Source organism: Brassica oleracea, chromosome C3 (genome assembly GCF_000695525.1).
Source record: "Brassica oleracea var. oleracea cultivar TO1000 chromosome C3, BOL, whole genome shotgun sequence".
NCBI classification, from domain to species: Eukaryota; Viridiplantae; Streptophyta; class Magnoliopsida; order Brassicales; family Brassicaceae; genus Brassica; species Brassica oleracea.
Window position 1 is genome coordinate 53,355,883 of NC_027750.1, and position 22,703 is coordinate 53,378,585.

Consider the following 22,703-nt stretch of genomic DNA (forward strand, 5'->3'; position numbering starts at 1 on the left):
TACGTGATTGGTTCATAGTTAAACTAATTATTAGACCCCAATTTGATTATGTAACCGTTCATGGCCGAATCCAGTTCAACCATCGGATCGGTCTTGTTTTAAAAACATTGATATTATGTTTACATGATATATGTTTTAAAGGTAAACATGTTTTCTTTTTGTTACATTGAAGTTGGTGTGAAGAAAAACGACTAAGGTGTTGCTGTTTACCATCAAAGGTAATCATTTATTAATTCCCTTCAAAAGTGAAAGAGGTAACTTACGAATACTTTAAAGTTGACACTTTGTACTCAGAAGTTTTTATTTTAGAAATAGGCACAAATCAATGGAAATCTAAACATTAAAATAGTGAAGAAAATAAGAGAATGAGAATTGCTACTTATTCAAGAACTTTTGAAAACTTCATGACAAAGGAATCAAAACACTATAATTAAACTATATAATAATACTATCTTTTGTTGACGATTGGTTTTCGATTTCTCAGGCATGGAACTGTTCTTAAAACTACATTTTCCTCTGCTATAAAAGGATGTTGAGCCATTCATTACCAGTTGTAGCCTGCAAGTTAGGATGACCGGCAGTGGAGCACAATTAATATATGGAAATTTGGTAAACTACAAGGAACTGAAAAGCAAATATAAAACTTAAACAGTGATTGATGAACAAACAACCTTCTCGGATAGAGAAACTAACAGAATAACAAAAGACCGTGTGGAGAGGAACTGGAAGAATGAGCAATAATCTTCTCCTTCAACTCTTATAGAAACATGAGATTCTCAACCTGACCAGCGGAAACAAAGTTCGATTGACAAAACATATACTCGTCTGTGATTCCTTCGATATTAAAATTTCTCACACTATCATTCTTGAGATCAAAATAGACAAAGCTAGTTTGCGATGCATGCTCGTGGATTGGTGTATCAATAATCTCGCAGAAGGATCTTGTAGAACCCACAAGGCAATAATACCACTGATTTTCTTTTTATAGAAGATGACAGCTAGCTTTTCCTCGTAGCTTGTCAACTTCGAGAAAGTGGGAAAGGTGCAAGGTCCTTTGATAAGAGCAAGCTTTTCAGACCTAACATCAAAACTCATGATCGCAGAAGCATTTAGTTTTATCCAGTAAAAGCTTGATAATACAAAACACCATTGATGCACAGTTCCTCACTTAGAGGAGAGTGATGAGGAATGATATTGTCTTGAATATTCATCATCTTCCATGAATCCTGATGAGTTGATGATCCCAGTGTCAAAACAAGTATCTCCGCAGCTAAACCGCGTCTGTTACTCAGCTTAGGCATACCTCTGATGATGCACAACACTTTATAATCGTTGTTGATGGGATCATAGCCTAAGTAGTGGTTTATGACCCTCCTCCCTGCATTAAACTTGGGCAAGGTAGCTGGATCGTCTAGTGCAAGGGTTATAGACGATGAGTTCAGAAGGTGGTCCATAGCAAACCCGTGGACTGAAGGAGATATATTTTCGTGCGCTGTAGGGTGTGAACAGTCACATGGTAAGTGGCTAAAGAAGAAGCAGCATCGGAAGAAGATGGTACTAGTTCATGTGCAATCTTTTTCTGAACACGAAGACAACACTTTTTGGTCTAGTCAAGGACTCATTCAGGAATAGTTTCATGAAATATCGACCGCAGATGATGGAAGCCCATTGCTTAGATACGCATAGTGATCTGATTAGGTTTTTCAGTGGCAACTGTTTGAATATCTCTATCATGAGATCAAGCGAAAGGGAGTATGAGTTTACGCTTCCGTTTGTATAAGCTTCTTCCTCGGTGTTTCCATGGTCGAGATACGACAACGATGACTATTTGTATCACACGGATCTCGCCTTAGCAGCAGCAGTTTTTCTGTTTTGCTTCCTTCTCAATCCAACGCACGAAATTTTATTAGGTAAAAACTCTAAAGTATTAGAACCTGTTTCCTTGTCTCTTAAGGTTAACTAGATTCTGACCTGCTCGTCCGCCCAGTTGTAATTTTTTGATAATTACAAATACATTTCAAAACGCAACAATTTAATGATTTTATTTTATGGTTTTAGTTTATTGTTCTGACCATATATTTTGTTATTGTGTTATATATTTTCTATTGGGATGTGTGTTGGATCAGTTAGATAATAGGTTTTTTTATAAAAAATCTGACTATGTATTAATATACCATGTGAACATAATTTTTCTAAGAAGATTGTATCAACTTAAAATTGCATCTATGTATATATATATATATATATATATATGCAGTTATTTTTAACTGAAATAAAAATCAAATATAAATTTATATATAAAGTAAAATCAAATATAAATTTGTACAGAAAGTAAAATGTACAGAATCTAGAAAAACATTATGTATATTTTACTTTCTGTAGAAAGAGAGCTGCAGGGTTTCTCCTTGATTCTGTTTTTCATTTTTTTATTTATTTATGCTTATAGTCGTATGATTATTATTTATCATGTCACCAGCTAGAAGAAACTTTGTTTCGTTCAATCTCTTTGTGGCGTGTTATGATTTTTCATCAAACATGCTAGTTGTAGCTTTTGAGTTAATGGTGGACACTTGTCTCAACTAAGATTTGACCCGCTTGATTATTGGGAGTGAGGGGACAATGATGACTCGAACTCCGCCATGAGTTTTTAAAAGGTCTGAGTTTTGTGAGAAGAGCAGAACTTGTCATCTTAGACATGCTTAGGTTTTTCTGCGTTAAATTTTGTTCTTTTCACGCAATAGATAGGAGGTATATATAGTTTGTTTCCGATAGCCTAGGTTAAATAGGATATTATGAACAACTCGATTTTTCAGTTGAGATATGAACGTATTGAATGAGAATATACGTATTTGAATTAAGTAATACTTATCCCTTTTAGATTAAATCATCATAATTATCATAATATTCTTATTTCTAATACGTGATTTGCAAGTTCATATGTAGTGTTAGTTATATTCTTAGATTGCGTAACAATAGGAAACTGTTTAGGAATATTATCAATGTTAGGAATCAAAAAAGTTCAATTTGTTTTGATTTAGTGCACCGGTAATATCTCATGATATATTGGTTGATTCTGCATATCAACATATAACCAAGGAATATTTTTGTATCGAAACATGTTTGTTTTGACTTCTGCAGACCAAACTAAACCGAGACATTTGTTTTACCATGGTTAAGTATTTAGAGAATTTTTATGTAGTGAACGTAACTATGTATATACAAAATGTTGGATAGTAATTCGGGCCAACTTGTCTATTTTGATTTCTTGATTTCTATTGAAACATGTTTGTAGAAATATTGGTTTTTGTATGTAGTGAACCGAGGAATATTTTGTATCGAAACATGTTTGTTTTGATTTCTGCAGACAAAATTAAACCGAGTCATATATATTTGGTGGTATATTTAACTCATTTTAAGTGAAACCATATAATGGGTCAAAATTATACCGAATCATATTTAACTCGGTTTTAAGTGAAGCATGTGGGTCAAAAATTAAACCGAGTCATATTTCACTCGTTTTAAGTGCACGTTAATTTATTAGGCATGGTTTGGTAAATTAAAAACGACTGTGTATATAAGTTCATTGGCATGGAATGGTAAATATTAAAAAAATATAAGGTTTAAGTACTAATTGTATTTCTGTTTTAATAGATTAAGATGGTGCCGGCAAGAGTTATCAAAACTTTATAATATACACTAAAAACAAAATTGGTAAATAGCTAAATACTCTTGTTCTAAAAATCGGCCGCCTAGGCGCTACGCATCACTCTTTCGTTCCGATTTATGCCAAATCGGTTTTAAAAATCGGATATCCGATTTTTTCCGCCTAGACCGCCTAATCTATTTTTTTATTTTTTATTTTTTTAATAATATTTTTATTTGTTTATTAGATCTAAAATTTTATAAATATCATTTATATTCATAATTTTGATGAAAATTACACTATATTAAGTTTATATATTCTATTTGTGTATTTTATACAATCTTAAACATGAAAATGTATTAATCTTATACACAATTAAAAATTAACAGGATTTATAACATAGTAAACCATCTAAAAATTCCGCCCCGCATAATTTCCGATTAATCTCCGATTTTCTCTTTAGGCGCTAGGTCCAACCCGACTGTCCGACTAGCGCTTAGCGCGTTCCTGAACAGGGCTAAATACTAACATATTGCCATGTTTTTCATACCATATTCTTTTCTAGATAAATTTTGACAGTTTATTTTTAAGAGATCCAAATTGTCTGTTTAGTTTAAACAATATTTGAAGATGAAACAATAATTAAAGGGATAATTTGGAAAATACTCTATTAATAGTATTAAATTTGAAAATTATACTTTATTTTTTATTTTTTTGAAAACTACACTTTATTAAATATGAAAAGACATTTTTAACCAGATTAGAATTTTAGTAATTACAATATAAATCTGAAATTAATAATGATAAATAATATTATAATTCTATATGTTTAAGAAAATATGTGTGAGATAAATTCAAATAGACATATATATATCAATATGTTTTATTTTTAATTTCTCGTGCAAATTTTTAAAAGCTAAAGAAAACGTATGTTTATTATGGACTAATATTTCAGAATAATTTGAAACCTGAAACATAAGTTATCATCCTTCATTTGTTCAAGAACAGAGAGCACAATGCCTAACACATTATGTCGTAGTGAGTTATCATCATTGAAGTACGGAGGACTAAAAGTAGAAATCCGGGATATCTTTGGAACTGAATCTACGATTCTTTTTATATATTCACCGAGCACGAGCTAAAGCAACCAACCAAAAGATTACGATCAAGAGCTTTATCTCTTAATTGCTAGAATTATATTCCAAAACCATTGTTTCACGTTAACTCTTTGTCTCATTCCCAAATTAATGTTTGTCATGAAACATTAGAGTGTATGCATCGATTGAATCTGATATTTGAATCAAATTTTGACAGTGTCTCTAAGTGGATACACTAGGAGAATTTGGAAAGGAGAGCAGATCTTTCAGCATAAGAACATGGATAAACAAATTGTTAAAGAGACCAAAAGAAGCCAGGATCTCCTAAGATAAGTGACTAGCCTAAAATAGGAAAGGGTTTCACTAAAGTCCTCTAAAAATTAAACAAAAACAATATCATTTACAAGATCTCAAATGGAGAACGTAAACATATATGTTTCTTCAAAAAAGAAGAATGTAAACATATGCTGGGTGAAATCACGAAGAAGAAAAACTAAATCACCTTTTACGAAATTGAATTACACTTAAAGGGATGGGTGAAAAATTAACAAACCTCTCAATGAGAAGGAGAATAAAAATGAAATTAGAAAAAGAAAAATGTTTGTAGCATAAAAAGAAAAGAGAAAAAAATGTTTTTGAAAAATGGAGAACAAAGTATCAAAAAGAATAAGATGAGATCGACGAGGTTCACTTGTTATTTTTTTTTTCAAAATAAAATAAAACATTTAGATATAGTAAAAAAGATATTGTGCAGATACTGTAGATATTTTTTATCTTAAAAAACTTATTATTGTTGAAACTGTTAATTTTAATATTAAATAAATTATAATGACATAAAATTGATAATAATATTCAATATTCAGAATGGACAATTTAGTAAATTCATATATACGAAAGTGTAGTTTTCAAAAAACTTATATAATGGTGTAATTTTCAAAATAAAATCTCAAGTAAGAGTACTTCTCCAAATTTTTCCATAATTAAAATAAATAAAGAAAATCTTAATAAGCCTTAAATCCCTTAACAAAAAAAAAAACTTAATAAAATATATTAGGAGATAAACGAAAATGGTGCAGACGAGCATAGACGACGGTAACGAACGACGAGCTAACAGCGTTTTGGATGGAATTGAGAGTATTCATGGATGCTTTTTATCAGGCCCAAAATGAGACCCGGCCTGTTAACTACAGTTTCCAGATATAGAAGAGATAAGACGCTAACAACAACAAAGAGACAGAATCCAAACTGAAAAAACAAACAGAGAATCCCTGTCTGAAGCTCAAACCCCTTGAGCATCCATTACAAGTTTACAACCATATTCTCTATCTACCATAAATTGAATAAAATACTGTATTTTTATTTTTTAACTTGCGCCATATAATGAATGGTATATGTGATGTCAACAGACTGCAGATAAAAAAAAAAATAATGTTTGATTGATTGATATGTAACTTGAAAACTAAAGACTCCAACCCTTTGATCCAGCCACCAACTCAACAATTTATCTGCTCTATAATTCATTTGATTCAGGTTTTGCTGACAAGGTTCCATTCTGGTTCTGCTGAGACTGTCTCTGCTGTGTTAACTGGCTGATGTTGAGTTGCTGGAACATCTCAGCGTTGAGTGATTGCATCTTTGATCTATCAGATTCGTTGTGGCTGGTCTCACCAATTGCCAGTTTCAGTCTCTGGACTTCCCCATTCAGTGCTTCACTCAGAGCTGCCACAGAAAGAAAAAAAGAAATCATTTTCTGACAAATGTGAAGGGAAAGAATTATAATATGAAGAGAAATGCATACCATCGCGAAGCTGAGCTTGCTGCTCCATTGCTTGAAGACGAAACTTGAGCTCATTGTTATGGTTTGTCAACCCCATCATATCTCTCTGTGGATCAATACAGCAACTAAAATGGTTTTTAAAAAAAACAAACAAAATCTAGACGCTTGTTATAACATTGGTAGAAGACTAAGGCACCTGCAAAAGCGTGAACTGAGCAGACAATGTAGTAGCCTCGGTCTGAAGAGTTTGCACTTTGTGTTCCAATTCGACTATGTACCGCATCTTCCTCTCCTTTGACCTCGCTGCAGACTGACGGTTCGCCAATATTCTGAAAAAAAAAAAGATCATCCACATTCGAACCCTCCGATTAAACTATAGACAGTGGATATACCTTTTGACACGCTTAGGGTCAGACACTGCCATCTCTGCTAATTTATCATTAGCCATGATCTTCTTCATCTCCGCCGCATTAAACTCACCGCTCTTAAACTCGATGCCACCATTAACCGAGTTGGTAGGAGGAGGCTTTAGTGAGTCTTCACCAAAAGACATTTTCTCCATGAAACAACTGTCGTCAACTGAAACACTCCTGTAATGTCTAGACGTAGGAGCAATGTCTCCTCCTCCAGCTCCAGCTCTTCTCTTCAAGCTATTGTTACGATCGCCGCCACTCTCGTAATTGACACTACTGCTTTCTCCCTCTGTGTCGTCACTACCGTTAGTCTTGGTCCCGCTTGCTCTACTGCTCTCCATATCATCGATGTTTTCAAGATTCATATACGCCGAGAAGAGATCATCCATGTCTTCTCTCTCTCCCGACTCCTTCTTGACGAAAGGAGGAGTGGTCTTTGTTGACCAATCAGCAGATTCCCCGCCGGAAATATCACTGTTGGAGCGTCTATGAGACTTTCTGGGAGGCAGAAGAACGACTCTAGAAGAGTCTGAGTTACACCTCGTGAACGGGGAAGGAGGCAACAACGAAGAAGAAGGGTTGTTGTTGTTGTTGTTGTTAAAGGGAGAAGGGCTTAGGGGAGGCAAGGAATCGAAGGAGAAGAAAGACGAAGGCTGTGACATTGACCGTGAGTGACTAGTAGTAGCTCCCACCGGGTTGAGATTCTGGATCTGAGAGTAGGGAGAAGTCGGAGGCTTAGGGTTTAATTGGAGCTGCTTAGGCTGTTTGCCGAATGGAGAATGGAGTCTGTGGATCATATCAGTGTCTGTATCACCCATTTCTTCTTCGAGATCCGACGGGTAATGCTACTCAACTGAAATTCAAACACTGCTAAGTACCACCAAAAAAAACTCTTACACGATGAGATGCTTTTTTTTTTTTTGATGGGTAAATAACTTAAAAATCAGAGCTTTGAAATGCAAGTCTGATACCTCTGCTTGCTTCAACGCACTCAACTTGAATCAATCAATGGCGTAAAAAAGACAACTCTTCTCTCTCTCTCTCTCTTACAACGTTGAAATAAACTAATCTTACTTTCTCTCTCTCTAGAAATTTGGAAAATCTCAGGGCCAATTTGTCTTCCTCCGCGATTTTCTCTCCCCCTTGATTTATTTATTTTTCTCGATTTTTGTTGGTACGAGCAAAGTTAGAAAGAAAGAGAAAAAAAGAAGAAGACACGGATGTCATGTGAAGGAAGAAAGAAATTGTAAACACCGCACCAAGACGCGTGAATTTTTTTACCCGATTATATATAATTTGCAAATACATCTTCTTTTGTGATTTTGTTTTTGTTTTTATTTTGTGCAAGGAAAAAGTGATTTCACCTCTTTGTTGAAAACTTAATCAAATATAAATCTGTAGTCGTTTCCAACAAAAAACAAATTCAAATGGCAGAATATTTATGATACTTTTTTAACCACTAGGCCAAAAATTCGTTGGTGCTATTTTTGTTTTGTTATCGAAATGATGAGATTCTTTTGTTATCGAAATGGTGAAGATTATTATTTTTTTTTTTTTTTTTTTTTGAAAACAGGGTGAAGATTATTTCATTAAATGAAATCTGTAGATTCTCGTAATATATGGAAGATATAAATAATTTATAATGAATATAATTTTTTGATGATATGAATATGGATTAGGTTTCGATTGCATTCGATTTCCGACCACATTTTGACATTTTTGCTAAGACGAAAAATTCTGTCCTCGCTCTGTCATGGACTCATTTGCGTCTCGGCATTTTCTTATTTAAAAGCCATTCTTTGTAATGGAGTGCCATATAGAAAGATTTTTTTTTCTGGGTACCACCAAGTCGGGCTAAGAACACTCATACGTACTTGTGCTTTGGGCACCTTCAAATTCTTTTTTTTTTCCACATTCAAATTCTTAAATAAACAGATTCTTACATTTTAGGAACTTTTAGATAGATTGTCTCGTGCTGCAATGCTAGGACGAAGATATTTGTTAGTGTCGAACTTTCAAAGTTTTATGAGTATCAGAATAATTAATAACATTTTCATAAATACAGCCGATCAATATAATTATTTTCACATTTCTTCAATTGCATGAACCCCCACTACACAACAAGTACTAAATCTTATAACCACCTCCCTCTACTTCTGAATATAAATATCTACATCCAATGATATAATTCTAAGATTTCAGTATTTTCTTAATCGCCGTGCAAATAATAGTTGTATAAAAATAAAACATGAACCAACGTGGGAAAACAATATAGAATTCAATATTACCAACGTGGGAAAACAGTACTACTCAATAGTCGCATTCGAATAAGACTTATTTTAAAATTCTGGTAACCGAGAAATTCGCAGTTAAAATCTAAAATACTTTTCGATTCAAGTACAATTATACAAAATAAATTAGTTTTTATCCGCGATTAGTGTTGTGATTCAAGACTTGGCCCAACTCAAGATGAACTCAAACAAGATATTTTTAAAAGAAAAACAATCAAGATAACATTTGGTCTTTTAAAACAAAAAATGAAATGTCTAGCGTTCGCTGATAATGAATTATGTTAACACAGAAACACTCATTTGTTCATAATATTGATTGTTCTAAAAGAAATAGTCATGGATCTGCGTGTGAACTGGATAATTGAAAGTCGTATTTAAGGGTGTGAATCACGTGGATAAAGTCTTAATCATATAAGAAATGGTCTTGTTAAAATTAAGTAACAGAAAACAAACAACGCCCACCTATATTAACCTGAATAACCTTTTTTAAAAATTTGCGTGACTGGACTGATTTGTATATGCAACCGACAACTCGGTACATGATTATTTCTTAACGTAACAAGATTTAATTTGGTATATGTTAATTGAGATTTGCTTGACAATTGCAAATGCTACAACATCCGGCCATAACCAATGGTCGCACATCAAACCTTTGGAATATTATTTTTCCTATAAAAGTATATACTCTTTGAAAAATTAAAAATAAGTATACACTCTTTGGTAAGCACATTTAATCCACCTAATATCAACTTCCTTTTGAATACGCTCAACAACTTTGAAAAAATAGCAAAGAAAGAATAAACACTTTTTTGTCAAGAAAAATGAAGAATAAACATGGGACAGCAAATAGGGCCATACATAAATTTGTATTAGTGGAATCATTTGAGACTATTGACGCATGCACACATGAGTAAAATGTAAAACGAACATGAAGAACATTTGTACTTATTTCAAATTACCATGACAAAAAGTTACATTCCTAGGTTTTCCTAAACCATATTAATTAATATTTATATTTACGTATTTAAATTATAGATCAAAACATCTCTGTTCATCCTTAAAGACTTTAATTTTAAAACGTCGCGACAATTACAACGTGATTTCTTGTACGTACCTAAGATGACAATTGACTTGTCGAGAGTCGATTTTCGACATTTTAGGTTGGTTTAGATTTCTTTTTCAAAATAATTATTATAAGACCAGCATTACACAAATAAAAAGTTAACAGAAGTGCAGATAAATCTCATCGAAAAATAAAGGAAAGAAATTACATGGGGGAAGATGTATGATCCGATCCATAGTGACTGGAACACTCACCTAGTCCGGCATGATCTTGCTTGGCTACGCAATGGGAACGAAACGGCGCGTTTCAGTTTTAAAGTTTTATGCTCCAATGTTTTGCCGGCGCTCTTTTTATCATATTCATCAACCACAACAGCCAAACTCTGACAGTTTTTATCATAATAATTTTCTTCATTGCCACCTTTACCGGCAGGATGGTCGACATGTTGTTGTTCTTCTTCCACGACCGAGCTTGCAACCTGCTTTGACTCGTGCCTGGTCGTAACAGCAATGACGATACCAAGACCGAGAAAAATGAGAATAGGAAGAAAGATTAAGGACAAGCCGTAGTAGATCATCCATTGGAATCCGGCATGGTTCTTGCCATGAAATATCCATTCAAAGACAAAAGCAATGCCTGAGAAAAACGTGGCAAAGATACTTATGAGAAAGATTGTTACGATTTTCGGATTAGGAACGTCGAAGAATGTTTTGCTGCGCTTGAGCCACTGCTTTGGTGGATGCTGCTGCAGCTGTGATGGGCTAGGCGCACCAGTGTTTGGCTTTTGGACCATGTTTTTTTTCTTGTTGTGGAAGAGAGGAGAGACTAAAGAACTTTTATAGCCGTTTGACTAATACAACAAGATCATATATATATAAAAATCTTCCTACATTTTTGCTAAAACAGTTATGATTTAGCGATATCTCAGTTGAGATTTTGTAATTTGAAATCGTTCACTAGACTGATTATTAGTTACATAAACATGAAACCAAGTCAAAGACAAAGACAAATACTAAACATTTTGCATTACGGGAACTATGGACAATTAAAAAAAAAAACAATAATGAGCCGCCTAAGCTTCACTCTTTTCGAACTAGCTTTTAAAAGAGAGAAACCATACTTGATATATAAAAATAGCGGCTTGTCTACTTGATAGTGATGTAGCGGTTCGTGCCGTGCCTAGCCCAATAGTCCTTGAGATCAACCGGAGAGGAGAGGTCCTGCCCTTGGCCAGCTAAACGGCTAAGTAGCCTGGAGAAGACGTTCCCGCTCATCTTCCTACCGCCCATCCTAGAATGCCGCTTGTTCGGCATCTGTGGGAGCGGATGCTGAGACAATGTGGTCGTGCAGCAAGACGATTGCCACCCGCCGCTTCCCCATTGCCCACAAGTCTCTTAGTTTCTCCTTTCTTGTATGACAAACCATATCCGACAGTACCTCTCAGATATCTTAACACACGCTTTAGTGTATTGCCGTGAGAAGTCCTCGGTGAATGCATATACCTACTCAAGATTCCAACAGAAAACGCCATGTCTGGCCTTGTGTGCATAAGATACCTCAGACATCCAATTCTTCTTCGATATAGTGTAGAGTCTATCTCCGGTTCTTCTTGTCCTTTAGAGAGTTGAATACCAAACTCCATTGGTATACAGGTTGGATTGCAGTCATCCATTGCAGCTTCTTTTAAGATCCTTTGTGCATACGCCTCTTGAGTGATTGTAATGCAGTCTGGACTCTGTTTTACTTCAAGTCCAAGGTAATAAGTTAACAACCCTAAGTCTGACATTTCAAATTTCTTCGACATGTTTTTCTTGAAGTCTGCGATCTCTCTATTTGAATTGCCGGTGATGAACAGGTCGTCTACATAGATGGCTACGATCAGTAACTTGCCAGCACCTTCTTTTCTGTACACAGAACTTTCCTTTGAGCACTTCTTGAAGCTTAACTGTTTGAGGATTTGGTCGAGCTTTGTGTTCCAAGCCCGTGGAGCTTGTCTTAACCCATATAGAGCCTTAGAGAGTTTGAAAACCTTATGTTCTTCTCCCTTCTTTTCAAACCCTTCAGGCTGCGAGACATAAACTTCTTCGTTTAGTTCTCCGTGTAGAAAGGCTGTTTTGACGTCTAGATGATGAATCTCCCATTTATTTGCTGCAGCTAGACCGATTAGTAACCTTATGGTTTCTAGTCGCGCCACTGGAGCAAAAACTTCGTCAAAATCAATTCCATGTTCTTGTACATATCCTTTTGCTACAAGGCGAGCTTTAAATTTGTTTATTGATCCGTCTGCGTTTCTTTTTACCTTGAAGACCCACTTAAGACCGATGATCTTGACTCCTGGAGGCATATCTACTAGCTCCCAAGTGTTGTTTTTGTTGATGGAGTCTATCTCATCTTCACATGCATTAGTCCATCGCTTGTTTCCCTTTGCTTCTTGGAAATTTCTAGGTTCATCGTTGATCGAGAGAAGTAGCAACTCGCATTCTACTTCAGCAAGTAAAATATAATCATCGAGGTAGCTAGGTTTGCTTCTCTGACGGTTTGAGTGTCTTGTTTCTTGAGTTGTTGCTTCTTCATCAGCATCTTCAATATGTGTTGTCTCGGGTTCCTCAGCTTGATGTTCTGTTTCAGCGGCAATGTTTTCTTCCTGACGCTGTCCAGACACAAACGGTCCAGATCCTTCGTCAAGAGTCGTTCCCCAAGTCATGCTGAACATTCCAGAGTTTGTGTTAGCTTCTTTATCGCCTCCCTTCCAATTCCAACAGGTTCTTTCATCAAAAATAACATCTCGACTAACCACAATCCCTTTTGTAGTAGGATTATAGAGTCGATATGCTTTTGAGCCAGGCTCGACTCCGAGATGAACAAGAGCCTGCGATCGATCATCTAGTTTCTTTAGACGATGAGAGTCAATCTTTGCGTGCGCAACACACCCAAAAACCCTGATATGCGCGATACTAGGCTTTCTTCTCTTCAAGCTTTCGTATGGCGTGTTGTTCTTAAGTGCTCTTGTGGGAACTCGGTTTATAACATAAGTGGCATGACGAACCGCTTCTCCCCACATATAGTTTGGTACGTTGGTTGCCTTCAACATACTCCGAGTCATCTCCATGAGAGTGCGGTTTCTTCTCTCTACTACGCCATTCTGTTGCGGAGTATACGGCGCCGTTAGATGACGCTTGATCCCACTCTTGTTACAAAAATCATGAAACTCTCTTGATGTAAACTCACCACCTCTGTCTGTACGAAGTGTACCTATTTTGTTGTTTACTTCCTTCTCGACGAGGCTTTTGAATTCTTTAAACTTCTCGAAAGCTTCGCTCTTTTCTTTCAACAGAATAGTCCACATATATCTCGTACAATCATCGATGATGACAAATATATAGCGGTTGTGTGCTGGTGTGGCGGGTGAGATTGGACCGCAGAGATCTGCGTGTAGGAGTTCTAGGGCTTTAGCTGACCTATAGGGAGTTGCAATAGGAAAGCTATGCCTAGTTTGTTTTCCAACTAAACACGAGTCACACAACTGATTCTCTTCTTTGATTTCTGGTAGACCATGAACCATCTTCTGTGCTGCCATGGTTTGTATTGTTTTGAAGCTGATATGACCAAGGCGTGCATGCCATCTCCACGGCTCTTCTTTTAACTTCGTGAGAAGGCAGCTAGGTTGTCCTATCTTAAGTGGAACTTTATAAAGTCTATTGGGAGTCCTTAGAACCTTAGTGAGAAGTCTTCCTTTTGAATCTCTCAAAGTTAGGTAGTCATCTTTCATCCTAACGTCGCAGCCTTGCTCTGTTGCCTGTCCCAAACTAAGAATGTTACTTCTCAAATCAGGGATGTAGTAAATATCAGTAAGGAGCCTTTGTTCCCCTGTTTTAGCTTCAAACAATATCGATCCTTTACCATCAATGTCCACACATGAGCCGTCTCCAAACTTCACTCTTCCTTTGATATTTTGATTTAGCTCAGAGAAGTATCCCCTCTCACCCGTCATATGGTTACTTGCGCCATTATCCAAGTACCATACTCCTTCTTCTTTCTTGCTTATATCGAGTGTTTTAGGTATAACTTTCTCTTCATTCAGAAACACGACCTCATGCATGTAGAGCACAACATCTGCTACTTCCGTCTCAGTTTTGTTGAGCTCTTGATTTTCTTCTTTCTTCTCAGGGCAAACAGACTTGAAGTGACCCTTTTTCTTGCAGTTGAAGCAAGTAATTTGTGAGTAGTCTCTTTTCTCTTTGTTCCACTCTCCGGTGTTGCCTCTACTACGTCCTCTTCCTCTGTTTCCTCTACCACGTCCTCGATAGTTACCTCTTCCTCGTCCTTTTGAATTCTGATCATTCGATCCTTCTGAGCTCGAGAACAGCAGATTGTTTTGTTGATCGTTTGTTGTATCTTCTTTGATACGTTCTTCATATGCTTTAATTCTCCCAACAACATCTTCATACTTAATTGTATTTAAGTCTAGCATCTGCTCCAGAGAGGCCACCAACATGATATACTTTGCTCTAGGAAGACTATTTAAGAACTTCTTTACAAGTTTAGATTCTTCAATACTATGTCCTAACGAGGCCGATTTTGATGCAAGCTCAGATAACTTGCCTGAGAAGGTATCAATTGATTCCGCATCAGACATCTTTAGACGCTCGAAATCGTTCATCAATGTCTGCAGTCGAGCTTCTCTTACACGATCTGCGCCAAGGTTTATTGTTTTCAAAGCTTCCCACATATCTTTAGGTGAGCTCTGATCTCCTACTTGCAATATCAAACTCTCTGGTATGGATTGAAAAAGAAGCACCATAGCATAATCATTCTTCTCTTCTTTATCTGTCCCTGGTTCGATCGCTTCCCATACCTTATGGACGCGTAGAAGAACTTTCATTCTCATTGCCCAAACCGTATAATTGGTTGAGGTTAGCATTGGACAGACAACAGTCCCGGGAATACCATCTCTTCGTCCCAGCGTCTTCGTGTCTATCAATGCTTTATCATCAGCCATTGTTTCTTTGAATCGCAATCACACAAACAAACCTTAAGCTCTGATACCAAATAAAGTCGCTAAGGATCGTATGTGTATGCGAAACAGAGTATAAAACAGTTCCTTCGTTTTATTTCTTATTCTTAACTTGTGAGATCAACTTACATTATAGATCTCTTTATATATAGGAGCTCTTAGCTTGTCCTATTACAATTGAGATTAGGAAACTTAACTTTATCCTAATCTATAAGTTATTCTACTTTCCTTAATGAATAACTTGTATCCTAAGCTATCTTTATTGAAGCTTATCCACAACAACACTGACGAGCGGTACCCGTGCAAGTGCACATGGGCACAGGCATTGTCGTCTCATCGAACGCGACTAGGTTTAAACCGACTTCGTTAACGTCCCAGTCTTTTCTGCACTTCTTTCCGGGAGAAGCAGCCAGACGGTTCAGATCTTCTCCCAGTTTGTTTCCCTGTTTGGTCTCTATTTTCCTTTTGGTCGGCTTAGTTGATATATGGGAAGGGTTCGGTAGGTGGCTTCTTTCAGTTTCACCACGCTTTGCGCATGACAGGATGTAGTTTAAGTTGTTTTTCTCAGGGTAGTGAAGAGCATTTAAAGCAGTTTCCCTCTCCATGATGGCGTTGTCTCTTTCTGAGAGAGCTTTGTCGCGTTGCTCAAGTGCTTCGTCTCGAGCGGCTAAAGCTTCCTTCTTGGCAGCTAAGGCTTCGTTTCTTTCTTTGAGAGCAGCGTCTCTTTCGGCGAGGATGGACATGATCTTCTTATTCATGACGAGTGCATTATGTTGCTCCTTTATCTGATGCTGAGGCATCATATTCCACTGTAGAAAAACACTTTACTTCTTAGTCTTTCAACCAAAGCAAAACAAAGAAAAAAAAACATAATGTTCATCAAAGTGTTGGTCTTATTACCACAGAAGGTGGTGTCCCTTTGAAGTAATCAGGCTTGCACCGCCCATTATCATACTGGCCACCACTCTCCATCCTCTGGTTCAAGTGCATTAGCTTGTGATTAGTTTGTCTGAAACTAGGCTCAAAATAAACTAGAGACAGATCATCATAACAGAAATACAAGAAAGAAGCACCGCACCGCAACACAAAAGAAAATTCAATCCCTTTCTATCTAATGAATGCCATGGGATGCTGGTAGCTCACAGTTATTAGTTATTGGATAAGCAATAATTTCCACGTGGACATGAGTTTCAAATCATAGTTAGATTAAAAACAATCCTCACTTTTTAAAGGGAAAAAAATCATCACTACGCAAAAATGAATGTCCATCAAAGACTTTGAATTTCAAGTTGAGAGCTCCAAGAGAAAGACAAATCCGAGGGGAAAAAAATTAAAAATCAAAACTGAGAAAATGAGCCCTAGAGACTCAGAGTCTATATTCGAATTAAGCTATGCGTATGCGCAATTTATAACAAATTTGATCGGAAAGCTTACGGATTTCGCAGGAGAAAAGAGCAGCGGAAGTCGAGAAAGATCTCACGCTCAGGAGAGAGATTGGTTTGTGTCTCTGTACTCTGTAGGAGGTGGCAAGTGTAAGAAGAAGAAGAGCTCGACGACACTTATCAGTCATTGACAAATATACCCTCTTTCAATTTCTAAGCAAGGAAAAAGAGGAAGGCTATTATCGTCTGTTTACAAACGTTTCTGTTCGACTCTCTTTAAAGAAAAAGGTAATTATGATATTATTATTGGATAGAAATAATTAACCAGATCATGGGCCGAATCGTGGCCCAAATAATAAAGCCCGTAGTCCGGGTCGAATACGGATTGACCCGGGTTTCAGATCCCGACGTGTGCGCTCCTTCGCTCTTGTGAATAATATATCTTTCTCACCAATCATCATCGTCCTTGTCCTTAAACGCGTCAGGAGAGGAGAAAGATCAGATTCAATCGGCGTCATCATCTTAAGATCCAGAACTCGTCGGAAAATGTCTACGTTCAGTGGCGATGAAACCGCTCCTTTCTTCGGCTTCCTTGGCGCTGCCGCAGCCCTCGTCTTCTCCTGTAAGTCTTTTCTGCCTTGATTTGACTTAGTGTGAATCACATTCTTGAGATTAGATCTGTGAGATAAGTTAGCCGATCTGTCTTTTAATATAATATATCGTGTGTTTATTTGTGTGCCGTGGTGTTTAACTAGGCATGGGAGCTGCATATGGGACAGCCAAGAGTGGTGTTGGAGTGGCGTCTATGGGTGTGATGAGGCCTGAGTTGGTGATGAAGTCTATTGTCCCTGTTGTTATGGCTGGTGTGTTGGGTATTTACGGTTTGATTATTGCTGTTATCATCAGTACCGGGATTAACCCCAAGGCTAAATCTTACTACCTCTTCGACGGGTATGCACATCTCTCTTCTGGTCTCGCTTGTGGACTTGCTGGTCTCTCTGCTGGAATGGCCATTGGTATTGTTGGTGATGCTGGTGTCAGGTAATCTATAATAATAAGTCTAGTCTCAAATTAATAGCACATGATAAGCAACTTTTCTTTTGATGGCTCAGGGCCAATGCTCAGCAGCCAAAGCTTTTCGTTGGTATGATTCTTATCCTCATTTTCGCTGAAGCTCTGGCTCTATACGGTCTCATCGTGGGGATCATCTTGTCCTCCCGAGCTGGTCAGTCCAGAGCCGAATGAGGATGAGAATGATTCTTTCTTCTTGGATTCGGCGTGATTCTTTCTTTTGGTTTTTGCCACCGGTCTCATTCTTCATCGAGCCGGGATCTTTCTTATATTATTATTTATCAGGTTAGTAGAGGCACAATGTGGTTTTGCTACGTGTAGACAAAAACCACACCTCATCAAACTGTTGTTTGTTTTCTCTCTTCTGTTACGTGTAGACAAGATGTAACTGATTTATGTTTTTATCACTCCAATAAATCACAGAAAACTCGATTTGATCTTGTTTTCTTAAAGCTTCTTTTGGTTATAACTTCTCTTTTATATATATTCTCTGGAGGGATTGATTGAAAGAAAATCTGGAGCTGATCTCTCAACTCTTCTCTAATACTATATCTAATCCATCTCTTGTATTACAACTTTAACTGCAACAAATTTCTGATAAGTGTATATATTCAGATGAACGTGTAGGTAGATGAATGTGTAGAATGCATATAGATAAATACGTGTAGGGTGAATTGAGATAGGATGCGCTACAAGCCTACAATAGTATCAAACGCAAACAATAAAACGACGTTGCATGTGTGCGCATACTATACAAAAGAACGCAGAAGAAACATGTGAGCAGCAAAATACAGAAGCCATAGGAATGCAAAAAGTGAACAACACAATCCTGCAAACTAAAATCTAAAACACGATGGAAATAAGAAAATAAAAAGATAGTGAACAAATCTTAAGCAAATCTAACATAGTGACTCAGATCTTAGTTAAATCCGAATATGGGTAAGGAAGAAAAGCAACTTGAAATGATGGCCACAAAAAGAGTTTTGAGAGCTACTTTCAACTACTTCTCGACCACCAGTTTTAAATGGCTTGGTGACATTTGGCCCCACCCACCATTTTGTCTTTCTTTTCCTCTTGTGGCTCATATTTTTTTTCAATTTTTTCATTTATAAAAAAATAGCCACACGTCCTAAATCTATTGCATCTTTACAGCAAGTTGAGATAAAATATTCATCATATAATTATAAGTACTGTAACTAAAGTATAAACCATAATATAATGTACTAACTGAATGACAATAAAACTTATCACGGAGAGTGTGATTCACCTAATAAAAGGGAAGGAAACAGAAGGGCGAGTCTGCTTCAGAGGGACACGTCAATGACCTTCCAGATGGCATAGAGTCTTTGCTCTTAGACCATCTTTAACGCGGAACTTTAACAGAGGTTTTAAAGATAAAAACTGATTTAATTAAATGAAAATTAAAACAATAGGCAATTACCGATCCTTAGAAAGGGATTTTGGTAACCGTTTTTAAAGGGAGTTTTTCGAACACGTGTAAGCACTTTTTCTCTCTGTTCTTTCTTTCTCGACTTCTCCTTTGGCGATTGAAACCGGCGTCTCCTCCGGCTTCTATGATCTCCTCACGGCGTCTCTTTTTCTCCATTGAGAATCACAGGTTCGTCCACTTTTAATCTTGTCTTGATCTTGGTCGACTGATTGTGATATCGATGACTTAGGGTTGTGTTCTGTCTTAATTGGTTATCTTCTTAATTAGGGTTTGTAATTCCTGTTCTGGATTTCATCTATCTCTTTGTAAAGATATGAATCTATGGTTTATTTGAGAGAGTTCTGCTTGCTGTAACAAATGTTTGCAAATGAGACATCATGGATATGTTTGATTACAAGTTCTAATCTTGTTGTTGTTTTTTCTGGTTTAGAAGAGATTGAGATGTCAACACTAGCAAAGAAGAGGCTTATGAGGGATTTCAGGAGGTTGCAGCAAGATCCGCAAGCTCCTCCTGCTGGTATCAGTGGGGCTCCTCAAGACAACAACATCTTGCTCTGGAACGCTGTCATCTTCAGGTAGCCAAAAAAAAAACACTTGCTTTCTTTTATGGTAAAACCTATGTGTCTTGTCTAGATTCTAATCATTTGTCATTCTCTGTTTTTAATGGAAACTACAGCCCAGATGATACGCCTAGGGATGGAGTTGAACAGAACTTACAGAACCAATGGAGTCCCATCTATGTATCTCTTTCTTTGTCGACAAAGCCGTTGCTATCACGTTGGATACAAAGGTAACATCTTGTTTTTTTTGTTTGTTTGTGAAGAGAGGCATTGCTAGAAGATACAAGAGGAGGATTTAGGCATTGTTATTGTGTTACATGTAGGTCTGAGTATTGAACTGTTTTGAGTAACACTCAAAGTCCTATGACGAAAGTGAAACATAATAGAAGTTAATCGGTGTCAGTTTGAGGTATGTGTGTGTGTGTGTTATATTTTTAACCGTAGAGTGCCAATCTTCCTTCTATAACAGGTTGATATCATATTTGTTGTATATATTTGTTGTATATGCAAGTCACGAGTATTGTCTTAGGAACATGTTGGTTTTGGTTCTTCTCTTCTTCTCTATATAAAGTTGTGATTCACCAAGCATTTTATTCACAAAGTCTCATTATCTCCTTCTCACCAAACAAGTTTCATTCTCTCTTTCTCTCCAAATAAGTTTTATTATCTCCTTCTCACAAAGTAATCTAAAACACTCTCTTTGATCACAAATATTATTCACAAATGTTTTTTTCAAATTATTCTTGATTATTGTATTTATCTTTATTTTTATGTTGTTTTTTTAAATCTATGTTTTAAATGTTATCTTTTAATATGTTTTATTTAATAAATTATTTTATGTTTAAAAAAAAAAAAAATCTAAGAACCCTTAATTAAGAAACTCTCATTGGACCACTCAAAATTAGAGTTTCTTAACTAAAATTCTTAGGTTACTTTTATTAATTAAAAAATCATTAAGAAACCCATTAGAGGTGATAGGGATAATCATGCTCTTAGGGTCCCCATCTATCTAATCTTCTTTTTGTCTCTCTAAATGGACTTTTAACAAACACTATTACAACAAGGTTAATTTCGCGCGCGATCAACATTATATATATAAATTATTTTATGTATTAAATATTTTTACATATTATGAAATAATAAATATATATTAAATAATTAAAAGTCAGAAACTATTAAATATATAATTAAATTGGTGTGAACATATAAATCAATTTTATTAATCTAAAAAATATTTTTTTTTATATTTGATAAATTTGATAGGATATGTAATTAAATTTAAATGATATTAACATACATAGTATATTTTTAATATTAATGTCTATTAAATGATGCTTTCTACTCATATATTTTTTGATCATTTTGTATCTTTTATAGAAAAAATTTAAATTAGTGATAACAAAATTTTTATTGTAGGATTAATATTTTTAGTAATTAATAATTTTAAAAAAATAAGTTGTCAATGATTGTTCAAAACTTTTATCAAAAAAATTGTTCAAAGTAAATTTTGAAACTAAAATATTGTATTTTATATGGTTTATAGTTTAATTTAAAAAGATATATATATATATATATATATTAAGCTAAATAATTAATTAAATTAGACTTTTTACTTATATAATTTTTGTAATCATTTTCATTTTGTCATAACAAAAAATTTAAACCATGGATCATAAAATTTGAATATGAGACTTTTAACAGCTTTAGTAATTTCTAGCCGTTTGTAAAAATTCAAAATATAACATATGCATAAAAATCTAAAATTTTATTATATGGTTATTGTGGTTGTTTAATTTATTTAATAAAATAAAATTAAACAAATATGATAGAAGATACACTATTTTTTTTATCAAATCTTTATTATTCAAAATCATTAATTGCCATATATACTTTGGCTACATTAGGCAATTCCGTAAATTTTATTTAAGAAAATAGTAAAGTACATTAATGATGAATTTATTGTTAGTTTAATAAAAGTTTATTATATAATTAGGTGAACCAACATATTTTTCTAATAATTCTAAGAATCATCCTAGTAATGACATGTGGCTACAAAAAAAAGTTGTAATGCTTCTCAAATAATATACAGGAGATCGAATGTTCGTACACATTTACACTATTACAATCTTGTTAGGTGCTTACTATTTCTATAATGATATTTGGACTATTAAATGGTGATTGTAATAGTGTTTGTTAAAAAATCCATTTATAGAAATCGTGAAGACAGAAAATCATTCTCTTTAACAAACACTAGACCCCGGGTTTGAATTTTTGGTTTTTGGTTATTTATTTAACTAAATAATATATTTGAAATATTTGATGTATTATATTCACCAAGTAAATATCTTAAACCATCTATTTACGATGAATATTCGATATCATATAAAAAATTGAACAAATAGACGTAATTAGAGAATTGTAGACGATATATAAAAACAATGGTTATTAATGTAAAATATGAAGAAATATTATATTATGACTTAGTATGACATAAAAGATTATAAATTGGCTATACCATAAAAGATTATAAATTAGTTATACATGTTTAAAGAAAATAAAATGATTTTTAAACTTCTATGAAAAATTTAACATATAAAAAAGGGCGATGAATTAGTTATCAAATTGTAAATAATTTCATAATTTTATTAATTATAAATTATTTATAGTCTTTTTTTCGTCAAGATAATTATTAAATGTCCATAACATTAATATGTTAAAATGTCATATTATGAAAGCCCATGTTGTAACCATTTTTTTCCGGGAAGTGTGACAAAAAAAATTACATTTAACTCTTCGTTTTGTTTAAGTTTGTGTCAGTAAAAGATTAAAAAAAAATCTCTCTATCTTTTTCAATGTTCAATTTGAAGCTTATTATGCGGAAATCATACGCAAATATAAGCAATTGGTTGAAATTTCTATATCTTTATATTCTTATAAATTTT

The 22,703-nt window shown here is 35.0% G+C and overlaps 6 protein-coding genes across 10 annotated transcripts; 2 read left to right on the plus strand and 4 right to left on the minus strand.

The window, feature by feature from the left end:
* Nucleotides 1–757: 757 nt before the first annotated feature.
* LOC106334362 (putative F-box protein At4g38870) lies at nt 758–1,788 on the minus strand. The gene is given in 7 exon segments (XM_013772657.1): nt 758–936; nt 939–1,118; nt 1,121–1,403; nt 1,405–1,460; nt 1,463–1,484; nt 1,487–1,578; nt 1,581–1,788. Coding segments are annotated over 7 exon segments (966 nt in total). The 5' UTR covers nt 1,735–1,788.
* Nucleotides 1,789–6,076: 4,288 nt separating this feature from the next.
* On the minus strand, nt 6,077–8,163 carry LOC106328497 (transcription factor RF2b-like). 4 transcript variants are annotated; one of them, XM_013766948.1, is made up of 5 exons: nt 7,902–8,163; nt 6,910–7,783; nt 6,714–6,846; nt 6,539–6,623; nt 6,222–6,459 (listed from the first exon to the last, which is right to left on the minus strand). In XM_013766948.1, exons 2-5 carry the CDS (start codon nt 7,746–7,748, stop codon nt 6,251–6,253), a joined length of 1,266 nt encoding a protein of 421 aa, XP_013622402.1. In that variant the 5' UTR covers nt 7,749–7,783; nt 7,902–8,163; the 3' UTR covers nt 6,222–6,250. The 4 variants fall into 4 exon arrangements, with proteins under 4 accessions (XP_013622404.1, XP_013622402.1, XP_013622401.1 ...); XM_013766947.1 differs by having other exon boundaries at nt 6,910–7,797; XM_013766949.1 differs by having other exon boundaries at nt 6,910–7,800.
* Nucleotides 8,164–10,534: 2,371 nt separating this feature from the next.
* On the minus strand, nt 10,535–11,077 carry LOC106330917. The gene has a single exon (XM_013769306.1). The coding sequence runs from the start codon at nt 11,075–11,077 to the stop codon at nt 10,535–10,537; it is 543 nt and encodes a 180-aa protein (XP_013624760.1).
* Nucleotides 11,078–15,567: 4,490 nt separating this feature from the next.
* Nucleotides 15,568–16,270, minus strand: LOC106330919 (protein BASIC PENTACYSTEINE5-like). The gene is made up of 2 exons (XM_013769307.1): nt 16,199–16,270; nt 15,568–16,107 (listed from the first exon to the last, which is right to left on the minus strand). The coding sequence occupies exons 1-2, from the start codon at nt 16,268–16,270 to the stop codon at nt 15,568–15,570; spliced, it is 612 nt and encodes a 203-aa protein (XP_013624761.1).
* An 810-nt stretch (nt 16,271–17,080) lies between these two features.
* Nucleotides 17,081–18,197, plus strand: LOC106335687 (V-type proton ATPase subunit c1). The gene is made up of 3 exons (XM_013774266.1): nt 17,081–17,302; nt 17,436–17,721; nt 17,793–18,197. Exons 1-3 carry the CDS (start codon nt 17,227–17,229, stop codon nt 17,923–17,925), a joined length of 495 nt encoding a protein of 164 aa, XP_013629720.1. The 5' UTR covers nt 17,081–17,226; the 3' UTR covers nt 17,926–18,197.
* Nucleotides 18,198–19,119: 922 nt separating this feature from the next.
* On the plus strand, nt 19,120–20,544 carry LOC106332515 (ubiquitin-conjugating enzyme E2 2-like). 2 transcript variants are annotated; one of them, XM_013770984.1, is made up of 4 exons: nt 19,120–19,369; nt 19,635–19,776; nt 19,878–19,991; nt 20,085–20,544. In XM_013770984.1, exons 2-4 carry the CDS (start codon nt 19,643–19,645, stop codon nt 20,095–20,097), a joined length of 261 nt encoding a protein of 86 aa, XP_013626438.1. In that variant the 5' UTR covers nt 19,120–19,369; nt 19,635–19,642; the 3' UTR covers nt 20,098–20,544. The 2 variants fall into 2 exon arrangements, with proteins under 2 accessions (XP_013626438.1, XP_013626437.1); XM_013770983.1 differs by having other exon boundaries at nt 19,121–19,369; nt 19,632–19,776.
* Nucleotides 20,545–22,703: the final 2,159 nt, after the last annotated feature.

Bases quoted from the DNA above. Each gene is read 5' to 3' on its own strand.
- LOC106328497 (XM_013766950.1), bottom strand. From the start codon at position 7,748: ATGGGTGATACAGACACTGATATGATCCACAGACTCCATTCTCCATTC. The intron at 6,847-6,909 runs GTATATCCACTG...TTTTTTTTTCAG, and splicing joins GACCCTAAGCGTGTCAAAAG to AATATTGGCGAACCGTCAGT. The intron at 6,460-6,538 runs GTATGCATTTCT...TTTCTGTGGCAG, and splicing joins GCAAGCTCAGCTTCGCGATG to CTCTGAGTGAAGCACTGAAT.
- LOC106330917 (XM_013769306.1), bottom strand. From the start codon at position 11,077: ATGGTCCAAAAGCCAAACACTGGTGCGCCTAGCCCATCACAGCTGCAG.
- LOC106330919 (XM_013769307.1), bottom strand. From the start codon at position 16,270: ATGGAGAGTGGTGGCCAGTATGATAATGGGCGGTGCAAGCCTGATTAC. The intron at 16,108-16,198 runs GTAATAAGACCA...GTTTTTCTACAG, and splicing joins AAGGGACACCACCTTCTGTG to TGGAATATGATGCCTCAGCA.
- LOC106335687 (XM_013774266.1), top strand. From the start codon at position 17,227: ATGTCTACGTTCAGTGGCGATGAAACCGCTCCTTTCTTCGGCTTCCTT. The intron at 17,303-17,435 runs GTAAGTCTTTTC...GTGTTTAACTAG, and splicing joins CGCAGCCCTCGTCTTCTCCT to GCATGGGAGCTGCATATGGG. The intron at 17,722-17,792 runs GTAATCTATAAT...TTGATGGCTCAG, and splicing joins GTTGGTGATGCTGGTGTCAG to GGCCAATGCTCAGCAGCCAA.
- LOC106332515 (XM_013770984.1), top strand. From the start codon at position 19,643: ATGTCAACACTAGCAAAGAAGAGGCTTATGAGGGATTTCAGGAGGTTG. The intron at 19,777-19,877 runs GTAGCCAAAAAA...TGGAAACTACAG, and splicing joins TGGAACGCTGTCATCTTCAG to CCCAGATGATACGCCTAGGG.